The 22,897-nt window shown below is 39.4% G+C and overlaps 1 protein-coding gene across 2 annotated transcripts in view; it reads right to left on the reverse strand.

Moving 5' to 3' along the window:
- Positions 1-22,897, reverse strand: part of SVOPL (SVOP like) — a 150,067-nt gene that overhangs the window by 51,000 nt on the left and 76,170 nt on the right. For both annotated transcript variants that reach the window (XM_071215296.1, XM_058297437.2), the window contains exons 10-13: positions 5,526-5,599; positions 2,348-2,553; positions 1,552-1,663; positions 770-851 (exon numbers count right to left, since the gene is read on the reverse strand). In XM_071215296.1, coding sequence (XP_071071397.1) covers positions 770-851; positions 1,552-1,663; positions 2,348-2,553; positions 5,526-5,599 — 474 coding nt within the window. The remainder of the gene's footprint in view (positions 1-769; positions 852-1,551; positions 1,664-2,347; positions 2,554-5,525; positions 5,600-22,897) is intronic.

Consider the following 22,897-nt stretch of genomic DNA (forward strand, 5'->3'; position numbering starts at 1 on the left):
AATGTTTTTAGAAAATCACCAAGTTATCTGAAGGAAACCCCGCAGGGTCCCTCTGGGTTCTTTCTCATAGCAGATGAATTGGCATCCACATCGGGATGGTCATGAAAGAAAGCAGGTTTATAAATGCTGACTGAAGAACAAGAGACAGGGGTATCTTAAATCTGCCTTCCCAGAACCAAGGGGAGCAGGAGTTTTTATGGATTCAAACAGAGGACAGTAGAGTGGTTACCATCACAATGGCAAGCATACACAAGGGTGAGCCTAGTTCTGAAATAACCATAAACAAAGGTAAGTTCAGTCTAGAATAAACCATTACAATAGTAAGTATATGCAAGGGTGAGGCTCAGTGGAGAGTAACCATAAACAAGCATAGCCCTGTTTAGAATGACCATCAAAATAACTCATCTAGGCTAACCCCAGCCAGTTTCAGCAATTTCAGATATTAACCTTTTGCTATTAAGATATCTATATAATGGTTTTTTAATCATAACTATTTGTTAATTCTTAACTTTCAGGCTTCATTTTCACTTCAGAACAAATTGGGCACTTTCGTTTAGCAACTATGCAATTAAAACTATTTGGAGTTAGGTTATGGAGGACAGGACTACGTCATCAAGACCTTGGTGTTTACAGAAACCAAAGTGGGGCTGGATTCAAATTGCTGTGGTTCACAACAGAAGCCAAACATGTATTATTTATGGACAGACACCTTTTCCAAGGAGCCCATTTTGCATGCCCTGCAGTAACAAGACGCCTTCACAAAACTAACCTCAGCAGTGTAAATGTAGATGGTAATGAAGTTTGCTGCCACAAGAGCTCTCAGCATGAAGAGGAAGCCAATCAGGCCAGCTCTAGAGAACACAAAGAGAGGGACGTTAAGAAAGGCAACATAGAGGGCCCAAACCCAAGCGCATTATGGATGCTAAGACAACACACCCCACCGGAGATAACTGAGATCCCACTGGAGGAGTAGCTTCCCAACTGGTCTGATGGTGTGGTTTATAGCAAATGCCAGGCTCAAAACTTCTACCCTTCCTACTCCCCACCCATTCCACTCCCCACCTCCCCCCAGGGTGGCATTCCATGCTGACCCCCCAAGGTAGTATACCATCCCCCAAAATGGGGTTACAATGTATAGGAAAAAGATTGTACATATTACAGTTGAGGCAATTGTAGGGTTGCAAAATAAGAGTGAAAAGAATTTTCACGTCACAGTTATGTTATCTATATCATTCAACTGCCTTGGCAAAGGTCCAGATAATTTGGCAAACAACCAGTATTTCCAATCTCCAGGAAGTTTTGCTTTAAAATCCTAAGTATTTTGGTGGGTGAAGTGAGCATACCAACACTGGCACCCTTACTCTTGATAAATGAAGATGGACAGGGTCAATGGGAGGAGCGAAATGGGAGGGGCAGGTAGGGGGCAAGATGGCTCCAGTTCAAACAAGCAGCACCCTTCTCTACTTTCCCTGGAAAAACAGACTTGCCCCTGAACCTCACTGAACATCATGGGTCTAGAGATTGTTTTTGAAAGAACCAGATAGAAAATACCTTGAAGTACAAATTTTGAGGAGAAGGAAGAATAAAGCTGTGCATCCCATGGTAATAGAAAGGCTCAGCCGTCTTCCCAGGAAATTGATACCCAGGATATTTAAAGGATTCACTAGAAAGTAAGTGACAAAGATAATTTCTGAAACCTTGGAAAACAGATGGCATTTTTCAACATTGGCATGGATTATCCTTGTCATTTCAGAAAGAACTAACTTCATCCAAATCCCATAAGTATTTCAAACAAAACCCAGTTGCATTTTTATCAACTTCATGACTCCTTTGATAAATTTTTCACACATGGGTCAAAAATGAAAAGCACTGGTGAATATAAAGGATTTTTTATGTCCAGGATTCTTAATATATCATTGTAGTTTTGGTTGCAATTTGCCAACTTGATAGACCTTTATTTTAAATGTGTTCAAATGATTTTAACAAATTCAAGATGGCATTGATTTTTAAGTGCTGCTACCTTATGTCTCCTAAAATGGAAATAACACAGCCAATTAAAATTGAACAAGCCATTTTCAGACACATCCCAATTTTCAGAGATGTTAACATGTGAAAAAAATTGCATCGTAGAACTGATAAAATGTAGTAATTCAAAACTTCACACCTTCAGACTTCTCTTTATTATGCTAATCCACATTGGAGACATGTCACTATACTTTGGAGACTTGTTCAGTTCTACTAGGCAGGAGCCATGTGCATGACAGGGTCACACTTGTCTCTTCTGAGATTCTGAGTTGTATCTACCCCACCCAGAGCAGAGGAACCCAATGTACAGAGAGAGGTTTACAAGCAATTTCGCCAATGGTGCTGATAATCATTGTCTGGTAGTCGGAGGGGGCAAACATGTGGCAGTGGCAGGGGCTCTGGCTCCCCTCTGAGTCTCCTGCAGACACTACCACCTCAAGCTCTGACCGTGAACCACAGACCAGGTCCCTCTCCAGCAACTCGGCACTGGCCAGGATGACCCCATAGTAGGCAAAAGAGATTCCCAGCCTGGAAACAAGAAAAGAACATCCTTAGGAAAAGGTTATGCCCAGCCTGAAAGATGAGTAGCACCACATGAGGCAGGGATAAGCAAGCAGTGTGGTTCAAGGGGAAGGCAAAGGGAAGCAAAAATCCAGTTCAAAATCAGGGAGAGGGAGACTGGAAGGGAAAGACCACCGGAGGTGGGACATGGGAGGAGATGGATTTGTAAGAGCAGGATGAGACTAGATGGTGGAAGACCCCACATGCCAAGCTAAGGACTTTGAAGTTTGGCTTAATGTTCTATTACTGCAGTAACAAATCACCACAAACAAGGGGACAGGAATCTCGGTGTGGGGCATCTTTAGAATTCTGCCTATCACAAAGTGCTAAGGCATGAATAACCACTAACGGTTTTTGCATTAGCTTTATATTTCCTTCTTTTATTGATCTATTCTTGAGTATTTTTAAGATCTTTTTTTTTAAAAGGCTTTGTTCACATTTAAAGGAATGCCCACATTCTTGCCTTCTTTGTTAGTGTTTTCTGGATTTTTATTCTTTTCCTTTGGATGGGCCATCATTTTTTGTTTTTTTGTTTGTCTTGTACTCCTTTGTTGCACACTGTACATTTTAATATTTTATTCCTTTGGATGTCCATTTCTTGGTTTTGTAACCAGCTGGTGACAAGACAGAGATTTTCTTGAGATTCAGCCCTTCCATCAGGAAGGTCTGCCCAATGCCAATGTGTTCTTCTGTGACTGCTTCTATCTTTATCAGCAGCACCAGGAATCTGTGTTTCTTTTCGTTGCGTCATCTTGTTGTGTTAGCTCTCCCTGTGTGCGGCACCATTCTTGGGCAGGCTGCACTTTCTTTCGTGCTGGGCGGCCCTCCTTATGGGGCACACGCCTTGTGCATGGGGCTCCCCTATGTACGGGACACCCTGCGTGGCATGGCACTCCTTGCGCGCATCAGCACTGGGCATGGGCTAGTTCCACACACATCAAGGAGGCCCGGGGTTTGAACTGCAGACCTCCCATGTGGTAGGTGGACACCCTATCCATTGGGCCAAGTCCACTTCCCTAGTAATGCTGTTCTTACTTTGTTGATTATTACTTTGATTACTGTTCGTATACTTTATCTTTTTCCAGCCTGTGCTCTCAACCTTTCTGTATTCAGCTATTTAGGGAGAGTCTCTTGTAAACAGCATATAGGTAGAACATAGTCTAATTGGAATGTTTACAGTAAACTCTGTTATTTTCTTTTAACACTGAAGATATTCATTGTCTTCTTGCTTCTGTTATTTCTGTTTCTGTTGAAAATTAAGCTAGCAGTCTAATTATTGCTCCTTTGAAAGAAATAGGTTTTGTTTTCTCTAGTTACTTTTAAGATTTTCTTTTGGTTTTTGGTTTTCAGCAATTTAACTATGATATATCTAGGTAGAATTTTCTTTGTATTTATCCTACATGGAAATTATAGTTCTTCTTTAATCTTTGGTTTGATGTCTTTCTTGGTTTGGGAAACTTGCCAGACAATGTTTTTAAATTATTACTTCTGCCTCATTCTCTTTCTCCTTTCCTCCTAGGACCTTGGCTACATGCATCTTAGACCTTTTCACTGAACCCATATGTTTTATACCTTTTTGTTATTTTCCATCTTGTTGTTGCTCTATGTTTAGATATTTTTCTTCTGATAGATTTTCAAGTTTACTATTTCTTTCTTCAGCATGTTTAAAATGCTGTCAAATACATTGGTTGATGTTTTAATTTTTTTAGTTCTAGAATTCCCATTTGATTCTCTGTCAAAATTCTTCATCTTGTCATTTAGTTACTTGATCATATAAATCACAGTTATTATAGTTATGTCTAGTAACAGCAATATCTGTATCTCCTCTGGGTCTCTCCTGTCTGTTTTTCTTTATCAAGGCTTTTGTCAGTTCTGATCTTCTTACATGTTTTCAGTTGAGTACATTGTGTATGAAAAATAATAGAATAACTGGATGATGTTACCATCTTCCACAAAGGATTTAATCTTGCTTTTGCTAAATTAAGAGTGTCACCATAATCCATTCACAGATTGAGCTGGTTTAAAGCTGAGCTTCAGTCCATGTGAAAGCTAATAGATTTCTGGATCACCCTTACACCTAGAGAATAGTTCTACAGAGTTCCACCTGAAAATCTGGGATGTTTCCTAGGGCCTCTACTCCCTGGTGAGCTCTGTACTCTCATTTTGATCCTCCAGCTCCTCAAAACTGCTTAAAGGTCTTCTTAGCTTCTCTGCTACCTCTCTCACTTCTGGAATCAGCAATTACCTTAAGAGGAAAAACAGCTTTAAATGCTGGGAACTTCTTTCTTGGCTTCCTTCTTTTTCCTCATTTTGGTCCTAACAAATTCTCAGCACCTTCAAATCTCTCTTGTGCTTTCAAACAGACATGAATTTCACAAAGAAAAATTTTTTACAGCGTTTCCAGTTGCTTTCAGCAGAAAGTTTAGAATAAAACAACCAAGTCAGTCACTTCTGGGAACTAAACTCTGAAGGTTTTTTAAAACATGATCAGATTTGGTGAGAATCAGAGGAGATAATTGGCAGAGAGCAGAGTTTGAAGGTTGCCACAACAATGGCTATGACAATCCAGAAGGGACCATTTCAAAGGCTGTAGAATAAAGAAGCACAGAGAGGACTCCAAGAGAATGCTCTGTTGGATTTGACTATTGGTGACTTCAAAGGATCGGTTTCTGGCACTTGATGAGAAAAAGAGCCAAGTTGCAAAATGTTTGGAAATGAGCATATAATAATATTCTTTATAAAAACAACTGATTGTAGACAGATTTCTTTCCTTCCTCCCTTCCTTCCTTTGTGGTTGGTGATGTTAGTTATACCATAGGTAGTATTAATATTTGGAGACTACCTCATGTTTTTCTCCCCAGTAGCATTCAGAGATTTCCTTAAACAGCTTTTCTCCAAATGCTTTGGAAAAATAGTTTTGGAATAATCATATTTCTTACCATATGACCCAGATCTGTAATGTGGTCCGTAAATACTTGGCATCCAATAGGTCTCTAAATCTTCCTCTTTTCTCCTAGGGTAATAAAAAGGGGGAGACAGAACACTTAATGGATTTAGGAAGCATTAAGGCACCTCCAGTATGTTAGATCAAAGAAATAAAAAATATGGGAATAACGTAGCCTGTGCATGAATCAAAACTTATCTAATTCTGTATCCAAGTGTGCCTAGTTTCTAGAAAGCAAATTAAGTGAAATAGACCCTATAGGCTTTGAATATTCAGAAAGGATGTAGACGGAATATGTATTCAAAGTTACTTCCAGATGGAATGTGTGCAATATGTTAATTCAAGCTTACCTGGAATGTGGGCGATAGGTTAATTCAAACTTAGCTGGTATTCAAACAAATGGTTAAACCCTTAAAAAAACTAACAAAGAAGGTATTTTTGACCACTAAACCTCTCCTGGCCCCACCACGTGTGTCTCTTGTACAAAAATAACCTAAAACCCCTACTTGGGGCTCAGCTTTTTGGACAGGAGTCTGCCAGGCCTGGCTGATTGTAATAAATCTTCCTTCTCAGAGATTCCTGAGTCCTAGCCTTCAATATGCAATCACTGAATCCTCTCTGCTTCCACTACAGGAATACTGTGGGTGAAATAACTAAGGCAGGATAGAATAGGGACCTAAGGAAGAAGGGGGCAGAAAAAATTAATAAGCCACACAAACACCACCTAGTAAGAGAAACTGAGGCAATGGCCTGCTGGCTAACATTAACCTGCTGAGTTACACAGGCAAGTTAGGAAGGGGCAGCTTACAGCACAGCCCTTGTTATCAGAAGGCAGGCAGCAAAGAGGAAAGGGGCAAGAGGGGCACCACCACCACTACCCACCCACCTAGTTTTCAGGTTACTCACACCTTGTGGAAAGTGATCAGAGGCTAATCACCACAGTCAACATATCCTGCAGAGGTCATGAACAGCAGCCAGAAGCCAATCATCACTGAACAGCAACCCCCACACTAGGCAGCCCACAGCCCTGGGTCCCCACACCCTAAGCCCTTTCTTATCAAAGCAGACCCTGGAATCTAGTTCCCCATAAAAAAGGGGACCCCAGAGCAGAACTTGCATTTCTTTCCCTTGAGAATGTCCTCCTTCAACACCGACCACCAACTCTGCCAATATAACCACAGCTTCCATGACAACAAGTTATCCAAATGAATAATCGTGCTTTAACAAATTCATCTCAGCCAATCACTCTTTGCAAGCTTTTTATCATCTTTGGCAAGTACAAAACTCATTGAGGAAAGCGGATTTGGCCCAACAGATAGGGCGTCTGCCTACCACATGGGAGGTCCAAGGTTCAAACCCAGGACCTTCTGACCCGTGTGATGAGTTGGCCCACACGCAGTGCTGACGTGCACAAGGAGTGCCATGCCACGCAGGGGTGTCCCCTGCATAGGGGAGTCCCACACACAAGGAGTACGCCCTGTAAAGGAGAGCCGCCTGGAGTGAAAAAAGTGCAGCCTGCCCAGCACACACAGAGAGCTGACGCAGCAAGATGACGCAACAAAATGAGACACAGGTTCCTGGTGCTGCCAACAAGAATGCAAGCAGACACAGAAGAACCCACAGCAAATGGACACAGAGAGCAGGCAACTGGGGGGTGGGGGCTGGCAGGCAGTGAAGGGGAGAGAAATAAATTAAAAATAAATCTTAAAAAAAAAACTCATTGAATTTAACAATCTAAACCTTTCATTCCTTCCATTATCAATGCCAGCAGGAAAGGTGGTAGAAGGGATACAAGAAAAGTAACTAATATGAAATGGAGACTCTTAAAGCCACATGGGAGATTCTTTTAACATTAACTTTTTTTTTTTAATGTGGGAGGCTTGTGTGAAGAAAAAGGAATAGCAAAAATTTGAGAAGGAGATAGAATGCCCACCTCCTCTTTTTATATCTAAGAAGTATTTAAGAAAAATTCTTGGCAGCGGACTTGACCCAGTGGTTAGGGTGTCCGTCTACCACATGGGAGGTCGGCGGTTCAAACCCCGGGCCTCCTTGACCCTTGTGGAGCTGGCCCACTCACAGTGCTGAAACGCAAGGAGTGCCCTGCCATGCAGGGGTGTCCCCACATAGGGGAGCCCCATGCGCAAGGAGTGCACCCCATAAGGAGAGCCGCCCAGTGAGAAAGAAAGTTCAACCTGCCCAGGAATGGCACCGCACACACAGAGAGCTGACACAACAAGATGATGCAACAAAAAGAAACACAGATTCCTGTGCCGCTGACAACAGAAGCGGACAAAGAAGACGCAGCAAATAGATACAGAGAACAGACAACCAGGGTGGAAGGGGAAGGGGAGAGAAATAAATAAATAAATCTTTAAAAAAAAGAGAAGAAAAATTCTTGTCCATAATAGGTATCTAATTATTCTTTAATACAAAATAAATAAGGATGGTTTATGGCAGTACAATGAAAAACTTATCTGGTTTTTGTCCTCAGTTCCTGGGGAAGAAAGCTATGATTCTTTGGGATTTCCTGTGATAGAAGTGTCTTTTGTTCTTTTTGCTGTGCCCAGAACCACACCTGATAACTCATAGCTCATATGCTAATGAATAGCAGGGTGGGGCCAGCCACACTTTCAGCCTTTGCCGGGGCAGGGGGTGCTGACCACACCAGAAAGACCACTACTGTAATCAGAGCATTGGGGCTTTGAACCTCCTTATATTAGTCCATCCCCACATCTCTGGGAGGGAATATAACCACTAAAATTATATAAGCTAAAATAACCATTAAAAGTGTAAACAACTACAATACCTTGTAAAGGAATGGAGCTAAGCTAAAGTAACCTTTTATACAATAAGGGCTGTAATCAGTGGCTATAGAAAGCCACTCTGCCAACATAACCACCCAGCTCCCCAACTGTGGACACTGATCTATGAATCATGCCTCCATGAGACCCTCATATAAACTTGAAACATCTAAAGCTTGGATGAAATTTCTGACTGAGAAAATACATCTCTAGCCAGAAACATGATGCGTTCTAACTCCACAAGAAAGGACACTGACACTTGGGTTTGAGACCGTCCAGACCTCACCCAATATGTATTATTTTAATTTCTTATTTGTATTCTTTTATATTATAAAACTATAATTGTAAAATAGTATGTTCAATGAGGCCTGTGAATTGTTCTAGCAAATTATTGAACCCAGCCTTGCAACTCCCTGGCCCCTTCTCAATTTTTGAAAGATTTTTCTGTAAACATAAAAGTGCTCTTTAAAAAAAAATAATTAAAAGACCCAGAATTATAGGTAGAAATCTAAAGTGACCAGGAATTTGGCCCTGGGTGTCCTAGATTTTATTGCCACAGAAAGTTAGAGCTTGAAGGGAATTTAGAGGTCTTTTGCTCCAGTAGTTTTTAGTTTCAGCTCAAGACCACTGTGAGTGGAGAACAACAACAATTTGACTTTTTTTGTTTTACATATAAGGACACTGGTTACTGAATCTTCAGAAACCCTAATATAGTTGACTCTTCCATTTTCCAAAGAAGAAGATGAGATTAGGTGATTTTCATAAAGTCACACAACCAGATGGAAGCAGAGCCAGTCTGGAGCCCAGGACCCTGAGCTAAATCCAACCTATTCACCTCTCAGCCATGTCTCCTTGAGTTTATTTTCTTTTTTTTTTTAAGATTTATTTATTTATTTATTCCCTACCCCCACACACACCATTGCTTTGCTCTCATTGTCTGCTCTCTGTGTCCATTCACTCTGTGTTCTTCTGTGTCTCCTTGTCTTCTCTCCAGGTGGCACCGGGAACTAATTCTGGGACCTTCCCGAGTGAGTGAGAGGTGTTCAATCTCTTGTGCCACCTCAGCTCCCTGGTCTGCTGCATCCCTTATTGTCTCCCCTCTGTGTCTCTTTTTGTTGCACCATCTTACTGCACCAGCTTTCTGCACGCGTCAGCACTTCTACACAGACCAGCCCTTTACACAGGCCAGCACACCACATGGACCAGCTTGCCTTCACCAGGAGTCCCAGGAATAAAACCCTGGACTTCCTATATAGTAAACAGAGCCCAATCGCTTGAGACACATCTGCTTTCCTCCTTGGTTTCAGTGTGACTTTGGTCCTCTCAACACCTCAGCAGTTCCAGAGATTCAGAAAGTTGAGTCTATAATGAATCACAATGAGCCATAAATTTTATTCTCAGAAGCCATTTGGTCTGAACCTTTGGCTATAATGTAAATAGGGGGACTCACTCCGCTCATCTACAGTGTGGCCCTGCTGAGCCAGCCCCTACCACCTTCCTCTTGGTGTCTTTGGAGTGAAGCTACAGACATTCCACTGTGCTCAGCATCTATGCAAGCCTCCTCTGTGTGGCATCCTGATGGCAGCCAATCTGCCCAAGCCCCACTGCACTTTCCTGCCTCTCCATCTCAGCGCACATGATTCCTCCTGCCTGCAATGCCCTCTTTTCTCCACTGAGGATTACTCTCTTTTCAGTGCTTGATCTACAACCTGTGTATCCCCTAAAGGTGGCTCAGACTGCCCAGGCTCATGTCATCTCCTTCTGCTCTGATCTCAGGGCTGCCTGTACTACTCAGCTGGCTTGGCACCACCTGTGCTGGTATTGATTCTTTCCCTTGTGAGTCTTATCTCTCTAACCAGATTGTAAGAACACCAAAAGAAGGGTCTATTACTTGAAGGTCTAAATCCATGGGGCCTTGCTCAACAGATGATTGTGAAGAAGGACAAAATCTTTTAATGGGCATGATAGGTGGAGGCTGGAAGCTGAAGGCTTAAGGAAAGCAGAAGGAAGGAGAGAGCAGAAGGATGGAAGAGAGAGGACAGAGGATGGAAAATGTGAAGGGAAGAAGGAAGTGGAAGAGAAAAGTAGTAGAGGGAGCATGGAAGAAATAGGAGGAGGCCAGATGGAGGAGGGAGAATGGAGGAGGGAGGAGCAAAGATCAGATAGGGAAGATTGAAGATGGAGAACATGGAGAACATGGAGTGAGGATTGAGAATATAGGAGGAAGATGGAGAAGGGAGATTGTAGGTAAAGGATGAAGGATAGAGGAAGAAGGGTGGAAGAGGGAGAAAGAAGGACAGGGAAAATAAGAGGAAAGAGATAGAGGAAACTCCCTCCTGGACCTCAGCACTCTTCAGTCTTGGAGTTGCTACTACGGGACCACATTCCAAAATTGGTAGGCCATGGGTATGCTCATACCCATGGTTTTGAGATAATTTGTCTCTGCTAAGATTTTTTTTTCTTCAAAAAACCACTTATTTTATGTATATCAACAAAGTTTCGTAGCCACATAAAGATTATGTGCCAGTCTCTACAAAGCATAAGTAGTAGCTCCTTTCATTTAGTCATAGTTGCCTAGCAACTAATTAGTCCTTCCATCCTGTTTTGCACAATAGGCTATAATTGTCAGCATCTTGGTAGGAAGGTAGAAGATATCTAATGCTATCTAATAGTTGCTTCCTGAACTCTGAACCCTTAAGAGGTCATTTCTAAGATTTAGAAAATAAATGAGAGTAACAGAATCATCCTTAATCCTTTGGAAGAAAGCTTAGGTTTCTTGTTTCACAATTAGGCTTTAAGAAATGGGGGAGAGTGCTAAACTCCCCAAATCGAAATGAAAACACTTTACCAAAAATACAATTATGAGTATGGGGAAAGTTTGGGGTATTTAAACCTCATGATTTTTGCCTTGTGATTGAGCATGCACGATCTCACACTGAAAGTGTCCAGCAGGAGGCCAGAGGGGTGTTAGATTAGCAGTAGGTCTGTCATCAGTGGTGTCCTGGGAAAATAATCAGAATGCCAGAGGAGTTGACTCTTGCCTGCATGTCAGACATCTAAGAACCTCACACTCAGACATCCCACTTGTCCCCATAATCTCCCAGAGAGTGAGTATTCTGTGGAGGTGGCTGGGGAGACTGAGCGCAGGAGCTAGATCAAGAACAGGAAGTGACAGCTGTTCTTTGGACCACTGATGTCTCTGCCTTGTACCCATTCCCCACCACGATAGTGATGCCATTTCATTCTGCCAAATGTTCAGCATCCTTGTATTCTGTCCTTCTTCCTCTTCTGCACTTACCCATGAATCTATACACTCATTTGCTATATTGGTCAATGACTGACTGATAAAGATCACGGAGGACCTTAAAAGCCAAGATGAGGAGTCTGGGCTCATCTAGTAGTCAGTGGAGGCCACGGAGGCTCCTGAGCAGAAGGGGTAGTATGCCATGTTTGAAGAATACTCGTCTGACAGCATTATGTTGGATAAAATCACTGGGGCACGAGACAATAAGGAGGTGGCTGTGTGAAATAAAAAGACTGGATATAAAAAATATCACCATGAATGCATCAATTGGGCTTGGCAGCTGATTAGATATGGTGGTAGGGAGAAGTTGGATTAAATCAAGAGCATTAACTAAAAGCTGATTGAGGGAGGAAAACAAGGAGTTCTATTTTGAACATGGTAAACTTGAGATTTATATACTTGTCGATTCCAAGTATAAATATCCTATGGAGAGAGAAAGATGAGGGGCTGGAATGTGGGCAGAGGCCAGGGTTGAACACTTAAGATAGTACTTAGCCGTGTACATAGTTTAGATTTCATGCATCACCAGATATGCCTCTTCTCATGTTACAGATGTTGATCGTTATTCCCCAAATAAATATTTTCTTTAGTCAGTTCACAAGAAATCCTGTTAGTATAATTGCCATTCAGCAATCAAGAAATTGGCAAGTACTGTTGATGAGAGGGTTATAAAGCTAATGATAAGAGGGCTATAAAGCTATAAAAACATTTGAGAACACAAATGCAAAAATAAATTAGTCATAGCATAGAAAATAAAAAGGATAATTTAAAATTCCATTCATAAAAGAATTTCTAAAAACATAAAAAAATAGAAATAAATTTATAAGAAATGTACAAGGCTTATATAAGTAATTATAAAATGCTGCTAAGGAATATAAAAAGATTTGAATAGGGGAGCAGGTATTGCTCAGCGGTTCAATCCCTGGTATCTCAAAAAAAGACTTGAATCAATTGAGAAATACACTTGTCGTTCGACAGGAATATTCAATATTATAAAGATATCACTTCTCTCCATTGTATCCTATAGCTTCAGCAGAATCCCATTTTTTTTTTTTTCCCCATCAGCCTCCATATGGAAAGACCACAGCTTTAATGGCTTCTAGAATCCTTAAGATTAATCCTAGGTCAGTTTGGATTTCCAAATCAAAATCAAGTCTTGAACTGTTTACATTAACTATTCTCTAGTAAAATGCCATCATTTTCTTCCCAGTATGTCTTCCTTTGAAGGACAAAACTGATTAGAAGCTTTCATTCTTTGCCTATACAGGGAGAGAATCCCAATTAAAGAATTATAAGGGATTTCTTTTTTGGGCTGGGGAGGTAGGAACAGATCTTAATAAAGTTGTTATTTGAAAAAAAACCCAGGCCTGAGAAAATAACTAGGAAAATTCTGAAAAATAAGTTTGATAAGGGACATGACCCTACCAGATATGAAAAATGAATTATAAAATATGTAATTAAAGCATATTAAACCAAAAATAAACCTGTCTATCCTATTCCCAACTACTTGAAATGCCCTCTTTATCACATAATAAACTGCCATATATATTTGAATCTACAATTCTATCATTAGAACAGAAGAGTATTCAAAAACAGATTCAAACATATAAGGAATCAATTCTCAATAGAAATACATCAGGCAGTGGGTGTAGCTTAGTAGTTGAGCACCTGCTTCCCATGTATGAGATCCCAGGTTCAATCCCTGGTACCTCCCTAAAAAGAATATGTATCAGTGTAACTTGTTAGCCATTTATCTATGACAAAGCTAGATTGGGACCATTTCTTATACTGAATTAAACCCAGGTAGCTTAAACATTTTAACATTAAAATGAAACTAACCCTCTGGAAAGGAGTGGGATACAAAAATCAATGGTGATAAAATTTAAGCTAGAAATCAATAATAAAAATGACCACTAAAATTGTTAATAGATCTATATAATATTAGCTTAAATAATGACTAATTTAGGGAAACTAAAATACTAGACAAAAATGATAAGGAAGACAAGAACATGGGGATCAGAGTTAACATTTTTAAGGTCTTTGTATGGTTGAGAAGGCAGATAAAGATACTAATTAACCATAAGTACTATAAGAGCATATTTTCAATATTTAAATATTTTCGATATCTTCAAATAGACTCTCTCTATAAAAGAAATAGAAATTCTAAACCAATAGAAGAGAAGATAGAAGAAAATAAATTCTATCAATCAAATAAAGCATAGGAAAGGAGAAAAGAGATGTAGTTAAGAGGAAATATAAAATAAAATAAAAAGAAGTCTAATATGCCAGCAATCATAAAAGATGTAAATGGATCAAAACCATTATTAAAGACACTGAATATCAGATTGGGTGAAAAAAAATCAGATATATATTTAAAAGAAATACATTTAGGGCAAACAACACAGAAAGATTAAAAATAAAGGGCTGGATACAATAGGAAAAGGCTATTCAAAGCTAATTCAGATAGACAAACATGAGAGGAAATAAAATTTAAGGTACAAAGCAGTATTGGAGTGAAGAGCTATTTCAAATAATAAAACTAATTCACACACAAAATAAATTAGTCATAGTATAGGATGCAATAACAAGATAGCATCAAAATATTTGAAGCAAACTGTCAGATCTACAAGGAGGAATTGACAAAGCCATCTTCTTATTGGGAAACTATTAGCTCAAGAACGGAAAATATAGAAGTATCAAATATCTACATACACAATTAAGAACATAAAGCAATACATAAATTCACTGAGAACACATGTTCTTTTTAAGCACACCTGAAACATAACAAGTAGTCATGATGTAGAGGACAAAGAAAAAGTCTCAATAAACTGAAAATAATTGATAATATAGACCACAGTCTCTGAGAAAAATGCAATTAAATTAGAAACAAATAAAACTCATTGGTTAAAAAGAAAATAGTAGAAATTACAAAAAAGAAGAATAAAACTAACAAAATGTGTTGAATGTAACTAAATAGTTTATTAAAAGTAAAAAACGTACCTACTGAGAGCCTCCTTGTTGCTCAAATGCGGCCCCTCTCTAAGGTGACCTTAGCATAAAAATGTATTACCTACCCCCAGCATGGGACATGAATCCTGGGGATGAGAAATTACTACCAAGCACCAACTAGCAATGCACATGGAAAAAGACATTGACCCAAAGAGGGAAAGAGTAAAGACAAATTTGTTTATATGGCTAAGAGGCTTCAAAGTGAGTCAGGAGATCATTCCAGAGGTTACACTTATGCACATCTCAGCAGAATCTCATTGATTGCCAAAGTAAACATTGCCTCAAATAGCAGAGATATCCAGACACTACAGGCAGGGAAGATAGCACAGGAATTTACAGCCCTGCCAGTGGACCTTCCTCCAGAATTTATGCTCCCCAGTGTGACAGAGTTGGACTCAGTTGTGGTTTCCCTACACATGGCTGTTCTGACCCTTCTATTTGAACCTACCATAGTACTAGAGTTGATAGGTGTATATCCAAGAGACTTAAATCTTTGGGCTGTCCATGTGCCAGCTGAGCCCTGAATCTCAATAGCGTTGTAACACCTACTCTTTGGTTCATTGGACTCACCAAGGACAACGAACAAGGATAAGATGATGGACAATGACCATTGCAAGAGACAGAGAAAGTCTACAACTGCAAGCAAATTAGTCCCATCCATCCATCCCATGGTATCTAAGGCCCTGTCAATTAGAGGTGGAGTGGGCATCACCATCCCAGAATTCTCAGGATTGGGGAATGAACAATGGAATAGAATAGACTTAGTGCTATTCTACCATAGACTTATTGTGATTCTAGCAATGGAAAAACTTTTATCATTGATGTGAAGGCAGTGGCCACTGGAGGTTCTAAGGAGAGGGAGAGGGAAAAACAGGTGTAATATGGGAACATTTTCAGAACTTGGGAATTACCCTGAATGACATTGCAATGACAGATACAAGCCATTATATATCTTGTCATAATTTACGAAATTGTAAGTAGGAGAGTGTAAACTATAATTCAAACTATAATCCATGCTTAGTGGCAATGCTCCAAAATGTGTTAATTGTAGCAAAAGTACAACACTAATGAAGGATGTTGTTCATGTGGGAAAATGTTAGAAATTTATGCTACAAACAAAAAAAACAAGAATCAATAAAGAGAATCAACCTAAAAAAATCTTGTTCTTTGAAGCCTAATAGAAAAACCTTAGTAAGAAGGAACAAGAAAAAAAAGACTGAAGGCACAAATAACCAATATTAAAACTGTAAATGGAGAGGACAAAAATGTTTAATTTTGAGCAGGTCCAATTTGTCTAATTTTTCTTTTGTTTCTCATACTTTGGTGTAAGGTTTAAGAAACTACCACCTACCACAGAATATTGAAGCTGTTTCTCTACATTTTCTTCTAGGAGCTTTATGGTTGTTGCTTTCATATTTTGGTCCTTGGTCCATTCTGAGTTCATTTCTGTGTAGATGAGAGATAAGTGCCGCCCTCTTTCTTTCTTTTGGATGTGGATAACCAGTTCTCCCAGTACCATCTGATTAGCCCAGTTTATTGGGCTTAACAGCCTTGTCAGAAATTACTTGCAAGTAGCAGGTGTAGTTCAGGGCTGAATGCCTGCTTCGCATGGATGAGGTCCTGGGTTCAATCCCAGGTACCTCCTTTAAAAAAATTTTTTTAAGGTAGACATGAATGAGGTTCTTTTTCTGAGTCCTAAATTCCATTGGTCAATACATCTATCTTTATGCCAATACCATACTGTTCTTATCACTACAGCTAAGTAATATCTAAAGCTAAGTAATATGCTTTAAAGTTGGGAAGTGAGAGTCCTCCAACTTCATTCTTTAAGACATTTTTGGCTATTTAGGATATAAATAAATTTGACAATTGGTTTCTCCATTTCTGAAAAAAAAAAGGTGTTGGTTTTTTTAGTGGGATTGTGTTGAATCTGTAAATCAGTGTGGGCAGAATTGACATCTTAGCAATATATAGTCTTCCAGTTATTTCTGCTCTGATCTTATTTTTCTTTCCTTCTGCTAGATTTGGGATTACCCTGCTGTTCTTTTTCTAGTACTTCCAGGTGTGCAGTTAGGTCTTTGATTTTAGCTCTTATTTATTTTCTAAAGGTTTATACTTATCCCACCCCCCTCCAGATGGTTTTCTCATCTGTATGCTCATAGTTTGCTCACTTTCTCCAGGAGGCACCAGGAACCAAATGTGGCACCTCCCACATGGGAGGTGAGAGCCCAAGGGCCTAAACCACATCCACTCCACGTGGGCTATGGTGTCTGCTGGCTTGTGGCATCTGCTCATTGTGGCAGGTGCAGCATCTAGCTCATTGTTGCAGTGCAGCATCTAGTTCATTGCAGCAGGTGTGGGTGTCTGCTCATCTTCTTTAGGAGGCACCAGAACCCAAACCCAGGGCTTCCCATGTGATAGGGAGATGCCAATGGGTCAAGTCACATCTGCTTCCCTTTTATTTTTTAATGTTAAGCATTGAAGGGTATAAATTTCCCTCTTGGCAACTGCCTTTGCAATAACCATAGGTTTTGATATGTTGTGTTTTCATTTTCATTCATCTCAAGTTATTTACTGAATTCTCTTATAATTTCTTCTTTTACCCACTATTTAAGAGTTTGTTGTTTAATCTCCATAGATTTATGAATTTTCCCTTTTCCATCCATTATTGATTTCCAGCTTCATTCCATTACGATCAGAGAAAGTGCTTATATAATTTCAATATTTTTAAACTTATTGAGACCTGTCTTGTGACCCAACATATGGTCTATCTTGGAGAAGGATCCACAAGTGCTTGAAAAGTATATATCTGCTCTTTTGGAGTATAATGCTCTATAAATATCTGTTAGGTCTAGATCATTTATCTTATTATTCAAGTCCTCTGTTTCTTTATTTATGATCTGTCCAGATGTTCTATCCAATGCCAAGAATGTTGTATTAAAGTCTCCAACTATTATTGGAGACATTTATTTCTTCCTTCAATGTTGCCTGTGGGTGCCTCATGTATCTGGAGGCACCCTGGTTAGGTGCATGAACATTTATTATAGTTATTTCTTCTTGGTGAATTGCCCTTTTTATTACTTATAGTGACATTCTTCATCCCTTATAACAGTTTTGCATTTAAAAACTATTTTGTCCGATATTGGTATCATTATTCCAGCTCTTTTTTGGTTACTATTTGCCTGGAATAACTTTTCCAACCTTTCACTTTCAACCTGGTTGGGTCCTTACCCAGAGATGGGTCTCTTGTAGACAACATGTAGATGATGGTACTTTTTTTTTCTCTCAGTCTGTATCTTTTGACTGGAGAATTCAGTCCCTTAACATTCAATGTTATTACTGTAAAGGCATTACTTACTTCATCCATTTCATCCCTTGGCTTTCCATTCTCATATCTTATTATTGTCTGGATCAAGGACATAAATATAAAATCTAAAACCATAAAAATCCTAGAAGAAAATTTGGGAAAACATTTTCAAAATCTTCTGGTAGGTGATTGTTTCTTTTATTTTTTTTTAACTTCATTGTGTGCAATTAATAACTGAAAATATAAACAATTAGAAACTAAAAAGAAAACATAAACATAATAGAAAAAAACACACATTTCTCAATTAAATGTACTGGATACCTATAAATCTTTTTTTGAATCATATGTTACACAATATATTTGGTTCATAGTAATGCAATCATACATTATTCATCCTTTTGTGTCTGGCTTGCTTCGCTCAACATAATGTCCTCCAGGTTCATGTTGTCATATGCTTTACAACTTCATTTCTTCTTACAGCTGCATAATATTCCATTATGTGAATAATCACAGTTTTTTTAACCATTCATCTGCTCATGGACACCTGGGTTGTTTACAGCTTTTGGCAATCGTGAATAATGTCGCTATGAACATTGGTGTGCTGATGTCCGTTTGTGTCACTGCCCTCAGTCCTTCTGGGTATATAGTCAGTAGTGGTATTGCAGGGTCACTTGGTAACTCTATATTCAACTTCTTTAGGAACTACCAAACAGTCCTCCATAGTGGCTGTACCATTCTGCATTCCCACCAACAGTGACTAAGTGTTCCAACTATCCACATCCTCTCCAAAACTTGTAGTTCTCTGTCTTTTTAATAGTGGCCATTCTGATAGGTGTGAAATGATATCTCATTGAAATTTTGATTTACATTTCCCTAATGTTAGTGATGTTGAGCATGTCTTCATTTTTTTTTTTTACCATTTGTATTTCTTCTTTGGACAAATATCTATTCAAGTCTTTTGCCCATTTTTTAATTGGGTTGTTTGCCTTTTTATTGTTGACTTTTAGCATCTCTTTATATATCCTAGCTATTTATATATCCTAGCTATCTCTTTATATATCCTAGCTATTAAACCCTTATGGGATATGTGATTTCCAAATATTTTCTCCCATTGAGTTGGCTGCCCTTTCACCCTTTTCACAAAGAAAAGTATTTAATTTTGATGAGGTCCCATTTGTTTCTTATTTTGCTGCACGTGCTTTGGGAGTAAGGTCCAAGAAACTACCACCTACTACAAGGCCTTGAAGACATTTCCCTATATTTTCTTCTAGTAGTTTTATGGTCCTGGCTTTTATATTTAGGTCTTTGATCCATTTTGAGTTGATTCTTATATAGGGAGGAAGATAGGGGTTGTATTAGTCAGCCAGTACAGCGCTGCAATGCAGTCCTGCTGCAAAATACCAGAAATTGGTTGGTTTTTATAAAGGGTATTTATTTGGGGTAGGAGCTTACAGATACCAGATCATAATGCATAAGTTACTTCTCCTTCACCAAAGTCTATTTTCATGTGTTAGAGCAAGATGGCTGCCAACAGCTGCAAGAGTTCAGGCTTCCTGTGTTCCTCCCTTCCAGGGTCTTGCTTCTTTCTGGGTCCAAGGTTCCCTTCTTTCCAGGGCTTGCTTATTCCTGACCTCAAGGTTCCCCTCTTCCTGGGACTGGCTTCTCTTTCCTCTGTGAGCTTACCTCCTGGGGCTCCAGCTCAAGGCTTCAGCATCAAACTCCAACATCAAAATTCCAACATCAAAAACACTTAACTCTGTCCTTTGCCATGCCTTTTATCTGTGAGTCCCCACCCACCAAAGGGTGGGGACTCAATATCATACTGGCACAAAGGGTTTACATAATTACTTAAACAAGTAAACCTGTGAATCCAATATAATCTAATATGCCCAGAAGAAAAGATCAGTTTACAAACATAATCCAATATTTCTTTTTAGAATTCATCAATAATATCAATAACTGCTACAGGGTCCCCTTTCATTCTTTTGGTTATAGATATCCAGTTGTCCCAGCACCATTTGTTGAAGAGACTGTTTTGTCTTGTTAACATTAACTTGGTATGTTTGGCAAAAACCAGTTGACTATTTAGGTGAGGGTTTATTTCTGGGTTTTCAGTTTTGTTCCACTGATTGATTTGTCTATCTTTATGCCAGTACCACCCTCTTTTGACCACTGTAGCTTTGTAATATGTTTCAAGGTCAGGCAGTGAAATTCCTCCCACATTGCTCTTCATTTTTAGAATGCTTTTCGCTATTCAGGTATACTTTCCCTTACAAATGAATTTAGTTATTGCCTTTTCTAAATCTGTAAACTAAGCCGTTGGGATTTTGATTGGTATTACATTAAATCTAAATCAGTTTGGGTAAGATTGACACCTTCACAATATTGATTCTTCCAATACATGAACACAGAATGCCTTTCCATTTGTTTAGGTCTTTTAAAATTTCCTTTAGCATTGTTTTGTAGTTTTCTGCATATAGGTCTTGCGCTTCTTTGGTTAAATTAATTCCTAGATATTTGAGTCTTTTTGTTGCTATTCAACATGGAATTTTTCCCCTGATTTCCTCCTCAAATTTTTCAGTACTAGTGTACAAAAACATTACTGATTTTTGCGTGTTGATCTTGTATCCTGCCACTTTGCTGAACTTATTTATCAGCTCGAGAATCTTTGTCTGGATACTTTAGGGTTTTCCAGGTACAAGATCATGTCATCCACAAACAGTGAGAGTTTTACTTCCTCCTTCCTTATTTGGATGCTTTCATATTTTTTCTTCTCTAATTGCCCTGGCTAGAACTTCTAATACAGTATTGAATAACAATAGTGACTGTGGGCATCCTTGTCTTTTCCCAATCTTAGAAGGAAAGTTTTCAACCTTTCCCATTGAGTATGATGGTGGCTGTGGGTTTTTCATATATTCCTTTTATCAGATTGAGGAATTTTCCTTCTATTCCTATTTTTGAAGTGTTTTTTTTTTTTTCAAGAAAGAATGCTGGATTTTGTCAAATGCCTTTTCTGCATCCATTTAGATAATCATGTGCTTTTTCCTTCAATTTGTTAATATGGTGTATTATATTGATTGATTTTCTTGTGTTGAACCAGCCTTGCATACCAGGAATAAATCCCACTTAGTCTTGATGTACAAGTCTTTTGATATGCTGTTGGATTGGACTTGCAGGTATTTGGTGAAAATTTTTGCATCTACGTTCATTAGAGAGATTGTTCTGTAATTTTCTTTTTTTATAGTACCTTTATCTGGCTTTGGTATTAGGGTGACAGTGGCTTCATAATCTGATTTGGGTAATTTTCCCTCCTCTTCAATATATTGGAAGAGTTTAAACAGGACTGAAACAGGACTGGTGTTAATTCTTTTCAAAATGCTTGGTAGAATTTACCTGTGAAACCATTTGGTCTTGGACTTTTGTTTGCTGGGAGATTTTTGATGATGTTATTGGTTTTTAAGTTCTTGAGCTTTTGGTTTTGTTGATTTTCCCTACTTTTTTGTTGTTGTTGTTCTCAATTTCATTTCTTTCTGCTCTAATCTTCTCAAATTCTGCATCTCTTCTGGGGCTTTGATATATTCCTTTCCTAGGGCCAATTCTTCTACTTTCTTAGTATGGCTCGTGATTTTTTGCTGATATCTAAGCATCTGATTAGGATGTAGTTTACTCAGATGCTCAATTTATTTCTCTTTTGTAGGGATTTAGTGGCAGGAGGCTGTGTGTTACCACTGCTTTTTGATTCTTGGCTCAACCTGAATTGTCCTGCTAGTTGCTCAAAACTGGGCACTGGACCCAGTAATTAGTTGTAGAGTCGCTTCTTAGGGCCTTGGGGAAGGAGGCTCTAGAGGCCAGAAAAAGCCTCTCCTACTTATTTTTAATTTTCTTGCATACACTTCCTTGGTCTGCCAGCAGATGGCACTCTTTGTCTGTTCTCAGTTCAATGCCTGGTCCAAGCATATTTGTTGCACACATACAAGATCAGTGTAACAGAACTTCCTCTCTGGAAGCTGTGAGCCTTGTAATTCAAACTTTCTCTGAGAAAGTTCTCCAGCCTTCTCTGGCAGCCTCCTCCCTTTTCCTGGGTCAGAAACATTTCCACTCCCCTCTGACTTCTCAACAATCTGTCTCTGTTAGTAGAGGAGTTGATTGGGAGGGTTGTATATTTTTATCCTCTTGCTGGCTTCAAGGCAAACAATGGTGCAGCCCCACCTGGCCTGGAAAGTCTCCTGGGACATAGCTGACCAAATTTGGGAGTCAAAACCTGAGTCAAAACTTGTGTGTGTCTCTCTCCCCTTCCCTGGGGCATCCTCAACAATTGGTCTCAGCTAGACAACATGGAGTTTGCAAGGGTCGTATTTCTACAGTCCTTCGCCAGCACCCAAGGCAAACCAGTGTGTGATCCCAGCTGGCCTAGAAGGGCTCATGGGCCATAGCAGACCAAGCTTGTGGATCAGAAGCTGAGTCAGCCTTATGCTGTGTCCCTCTCTCTCCCCTTTCCTGGCCTGGTAGGTTTCTAGAGCCCCCTTTGTCTGTAGTCACAGGCGGCCCAAGAACTCTAAAGTGTCTTTAGTGTGGGGGATGGTGCCAACAGCAGCAGCTTCTGGTTGCAACTCACAGTTCTGCCATCATGATTTCCCTCCTTTGTCCCTCTCTCCACTGGGCAGTCTTCAGCCTTCACTTGGTATCCAAAACCCTAGAAGAGCTTTATCTAGGCTGTTTCAGCCTGTCTTCCAGCTATTTTTCTGGAGAAGAGAGCCCTGTGTCTTTCTAGTCCACCATCTTTCCAGAAGTCTGTGGTAGTTTCTTAAACCTTACACCCAAAGCATGAGCAATGAAAGAAAAAAATGATAAATGAGAGAATTAGTTTGCCAAAGGACTTCCAGTGCAAACTACCATAAATCTGTTGGTTTTTATAAAGGGTATGTATTAGGGATAAAAGTTTACAG

Source organism: Dasypus novemcinctus, chromosome 5 (genome assembly GCF_030445035.2).
Source record: "Dasypus novemcinctus isolate mDasNov1 chromosome 5, mDasNov1.1.hap2, whole genome shotgun sequence".
NCBI classification, from domain to species: Eukaryota; Metazoa; Chordata; class Mammalia; order Cingulata; family Dasypodidae; genus Dasypus; species Dasypus novemcinctus.